The sequence below is a fragment of the Antedon mediterranea genome, chromosome 2, assembly GCF_964355755.1.
Source record: "Antedon mediterranea chromosome 2, ecAntMedi1.1, whole genome shotgun sequence".
Classification (NCBI taxonomy): domain Eukaryota; kingdom Metazoa; phylum Echinodermata; class Crinoidea; order Comatulida; family Antedonidae; genus Antedon; species Antedon mediterranea.
The window spans coordinates 15,967,501-15,971,628 of record NC_092671.1 but is presented as its reverse complement, the minus strand read 5'-3'; the positions used below and the strand labels follow the sequence as shown (position 1 = coordinate 15,971,628).

The window sequence follows — 4,128 nt, the reverse complement described above, 5'->3', positions numbered from 1 at the left end:
GGATCTGGGGAAATTCCCTCCTTGGAAAAAACCATGCCAAAAAACGTGATATTTTACTTGTAAAATTCACATTTATCTTTGTTTACTGTAACGTTAGAATCACGCAAACATTCAAATGCAGCATTTAAAGCTTCATCATGTTCCTTAGTGTCTTTACCAAAAATTATAATGTCATCACTTATGTTGAGTTGGTTCTGTACTCCGCTCAGCATGTTTTTGACTTTTTCATTGAAGATCTCGTGCGCAGCGTTGACGCCGTAAAATAATCGCTTGTAACGATACAGTCCTTTGTGCGTAGAGAATGTACTTATGTTGCGCGAATCAGGATGCAGAAGTAGTTGTTGGTACCCGCTGTTCATGTCGATTTTGCTAAACACGGTAGCGCCTGTTAGCTTGCAAATTATATCATCTAGCGTTGGCGTTAAGTACCTCTCGCGTCCTATCGCTTTGTTTGCCTCACGCATGTCCACAACCATTCGCGTTTTACCATTGCTTTTGGGTACAAGTACGATCGGATTAATCCAGGTGTGTGGTCCAGGTGCTGGCTCTATAACTTCATCTTGCAGCATTCTGTCAAGGCATTTTTCCACTACGGCGCGTTGGTGGAATGGTATTCTGCGGTGAATTTGATTAACAGGCTTGGCGTCGGGGTTGATGTGCAATTTGATTGTTGCATCTTTCATCTTACCCAGTCCTTTGAACACATTCTCGTATTTTGCGGTTATGTCCGTCATGGGTTGTTGTGGGATGCTACATGTTATGTCAATGATTCCAAGCTCTACCCCTGTGCTGTATCCGATAATTGGAGTGGGGCCACATTTTACAACAACAAAATCCGCGAGGACAACCTTTTTGCTCGATTCCACCATCGCGTTGAATCCACCCAGAACTTTAAGGTGGGGTGTCGGCAGCATAAGGATATATCTTCGTGTTCGTTTTACCTATTTTCACCTTAAGCTTTTTGGCTACGTCTTCAGTCACGATGTTGACTGTCGATCCGCTGTCGATTAGCAATTGTAAACTAACATTGTTTACCTTCAGTGTTGCTTTTGGTAGCTTCGCTTTGGTTTCATTTTTCAACGAGAAAAGATACTCATCCTCTGATGATTCAGCTTTTCGATCATCGCTATTCATAGCATTAACTGCCCTTTTGGAAGGGGGCCTACTTGACTTGGCTGCTACATTACTACCACTAGATCTACATACGCTTGCAAAATGATTAGGTTTGCTGCACAAATTACAAGACTTGCCCATGGCTGGACAGGAACCAGTGTGTGGGTAGTTACCTCCACATCTACGACAGATATTGTTAGTTTTGGTTTGCTTGGAAGTGTAGCTATGCCTACTACTACTACCAGTATGCTTAGCATGTGTCCTCTGCTTGCTGGTCGTCGTCGCCGCTGCAGAATAATTGACGTACTGGGGATTTCCCTTTTTGCTTTCAATCTCAGACGCTTGTTTTTGCGATGCCTCGATTGCGCGCGCTCACTCCAAGATCTTGTCTAGCGTTAGCGTAGGATCTCGTAGAGCCGCACGTCTAAGCTTTGGCGAGCAACAGTGAGATATTATTTGCATTTTTATTTCACCATCAACGTCCGCAAACGAGCATGTCCTAGCAGCCTGACGTAAGCGTGTGACGTAGTCGTCAATCGATTCGCTGGCATTTTGGCTTAACTGACGGAAGGTGTAGATGGCGAATGGAATATTCTTCTTGGGCTCAAAGTAGTTTTTCATTGCTAGTTTGGCCTCATCATAAGTATTGCCTGTATTTTGCAAAGTTCCAAAAATATCGTATACCTTCTCACCTGCATAGTGAAGCAACAGTGCTCTCTTCCTCTTGTCGTCCCGGATGTTCATAGCCGTGAAAAAATTTTCGAGTCGGCCTGCGTATTTTTCGAATTCTTGCGCATCGTCGCCGGAATTTCGTATTTTGAAGTTCGGGAAGTTTGCCAGTGTGGATTCCATTTTTACTTGATCCTACTCGTCGCCAGTGTAATATTGTTTATGATGACTTTAATAAAGATTCGGTAGACACTATAAATGCAGTTCTATCTTTTTTATTACATGCTGTTTGGTACTACAGCGTGTCCTGCACGCATGCGTATTCTACACGAGTTTGGCGTTGCCAGGATGTGTTTACTAAATAACCCATTTATAAACTGTACAACACTACACTTCCGAGGTTTTCGGGATGCTTTTCGGGGCCGCCCGTGGTCTGGTTCGGTGGCTCTGCTTGAAGGACGTGCCCGGACCGGCGCCTCCGCTCCCGTTCTTTGTTTTTTCTCAAACGAAAATCTTTTTTTTTTTTTGTCGCACTCTGTAAGCGTTTAAAACGCAAGTTGCGAACAATTCTTAGTGGTGGATCACTCGGCTCGTGCGTCGATGAAGAACGCAGCCAGCTGCGTTAACTAATGTGAATTGCAGGATACATTGATCATCGATACTTCGAACGCACATTGCGGCCCGGGTCCTCGCGATCCGGACCACGTCCGTCTGAGGGTCGGCAATGCGACGCATCGCGCCCGTTCCGTTTACACAAGACGGAACGGACGCGGACCAGCGCCCGACTGAGCACGGCGGCTGCACGTTCAGCCTGTCGAGCCGGGTGAATTCAGATGCAGCATGTTTCTCAGGCCGCTTCCCTCCGAGAGGAAGAGGCGGTTGGACTGGCAGGGGAACCTTCCGCCCGCGGATCGAGCACCATCTCTCGGAGCCGCGCAGAAGCATCGGCCTGGCCTCTCAACACGGCACACTAGACCTACCAACTCGACCTCAGATCGGGCGAGAATACCCGCTGAATTTAAGCATATTACTAAGCGGAGGAAAAGAAACTAACAAGGATTCCCTCAGTAGCGGCGAGTGAAGCGGGAACAGCCCAGCGCCGAATCCCCGTGCCTGAACGGTACGCGGAAAATGTGGCGTAAGAAAGCCCTACTCCGCGCGTGTGCTCGGGCTCACGTCCTTCTGATCGAGGCCTTCCCATAGAGGGTGTCAGGCCCCCACGGCCTGGGCCGCGTGCGGACCACGGTTTTCAGGAGTCGGGTTGTTTTGGAATGCAGCCCAAAGACGGGTGGTAAACTCCATCCAAGGCTAAATACTGGCACGAGTCCGATATCGAACAAGTACCGTGAGGAAAAGTTGAAAAGAACTTTGAAGAGAGAGTTAAAAAGTACGTGAAACCGCTAAGAAGCAAACGGGTGGGCCCGCAATGTGGCACGAAAGATTTAGCGCGTTCGGGAGCACGTCCGTCTCTCTGCAGGATCCGCAAGGACCGGCCGAGTGACGGCTCGTGCCTCCGTCGCGTGCACTTCTTGCGTGCGTAGAGCTGACGACCGGCCGGTAGTCCACCAGAATGCCGATCGGCAGGTTCCTCCCACGGTCGTTCGCGGCCCGGGAGAGCTTATAGCCGATCTCCAGCGGCTGGACGCCCGGTCGAGGAAGGGAATCCGCGTCTTCCCTCTTTCGGGAGGGCTGGGCCGCCTGTCTCCCGCGAGTTGGATCGGAGCGGGACTGTTCTCAGTGTCGTTTCGGTGCAGCTTTCGGCTGCGCAGGTCCGGTCTCAACAGGTGCCCAGGGTCGGTCAGCGAGGTCAGTAGCCCACCCAACCCGTCTTGAAACACGGACCAAGGAGTCTAACACGCCCGCGAGTCGTAGGGACTTCGAAGCCCGAAGGCGCAATGAAAGTGAAGGCCATTCCGTCTGGCCGAGGTGGGATCCCGTCGCTCGGCGGCGGGCGCACCACTGCCCCGTCTCGATCGCTCTGTCGGCGAGGCGGAGGAGGAGCGTGTGCGTTAGGACCCGAAAGATGGTGAACTATGCCTGAGCAGGACGAAGCCAGAGGAAACTCTGGTGGAAGTCCGCAGCGATTCTGACGTGCAAATCGATCGTCAAACTTGGGTATAGGGGCGAAAGACTAATCGAACCATCTAGTAGCTGGTTCCCTCCGAAGTTTCCCTCAGGATAGCTGGCGCTCGAACGCAGTTTTATCTGGTAAAGCGAATGATTAGAGGCCTTGGGGCCGAAACGACCTCAACCTATTCTCAAACTTTAAATTGGTAAGAAGTCCGACTCGCTCGATTGGAGCCGGGCGACGAATGCGAGTGCCCAGTGGGCCACTTTTGGTAAGCA

The 4,128-nt window shown here is 50.2% G+C and overlaps 1 protein-coding gene and 2 non-coding genes across 3 annotated transcripts in view; 2 read left to right on the top strand and 1 right to left on the bottom strand.

Annotated features, from left to right (window-relative positions):
- Nucleotides 1-891: 891 nt before the first annotated feature.
- On the bottom strand, nucleotides 892-1,965 carry LOC140039317 (uncharacterized). Its single transcript, XM_072084922.1, has 2 exons — nucleotides 1,490-1,965; nucleotides 892-1,294 (listed from the first exon to the last, which is right to left on the bottom strand). Exons 1-2 carry the CDS (start codon nucleotides 1,963-1,965, stop codon nucleotides 892-894), a joined length of 879 nt encoding a protein of 292 aa, XP_071941023.1.
- Nucleotides 1,966-2,347: 382 nt separating this feature from the next.
- LOC140041479 (5.8S ribosomal RNA) lies at nucleotides 2,348-2,503 on the top strand. Its single transcript, XR_011843073.1, has one exon. It is a non-coding gene; the product is annotated as a 5.8S ribosomal RNA (ribosomal RNA).
- A 264-nt stretch (nucleotides 2,504-2,767) lies between these two features.
- Nucleotides 2,768-4,128, top strand: part of LOC140042430 (large subunit ribosomal RNA) — a 3,705-nt gene continuing 2,344 nt past the window's right edge. The window contains exon 1 of the ribosomal RNA XR_011843938.1: nucleotides 2,768-4,128. This exon is cut by the window's right edge and continues 2,344 nt beyond it. This is a non-coding gene — a ribosomal RNA (large subunit ribosomal RNA).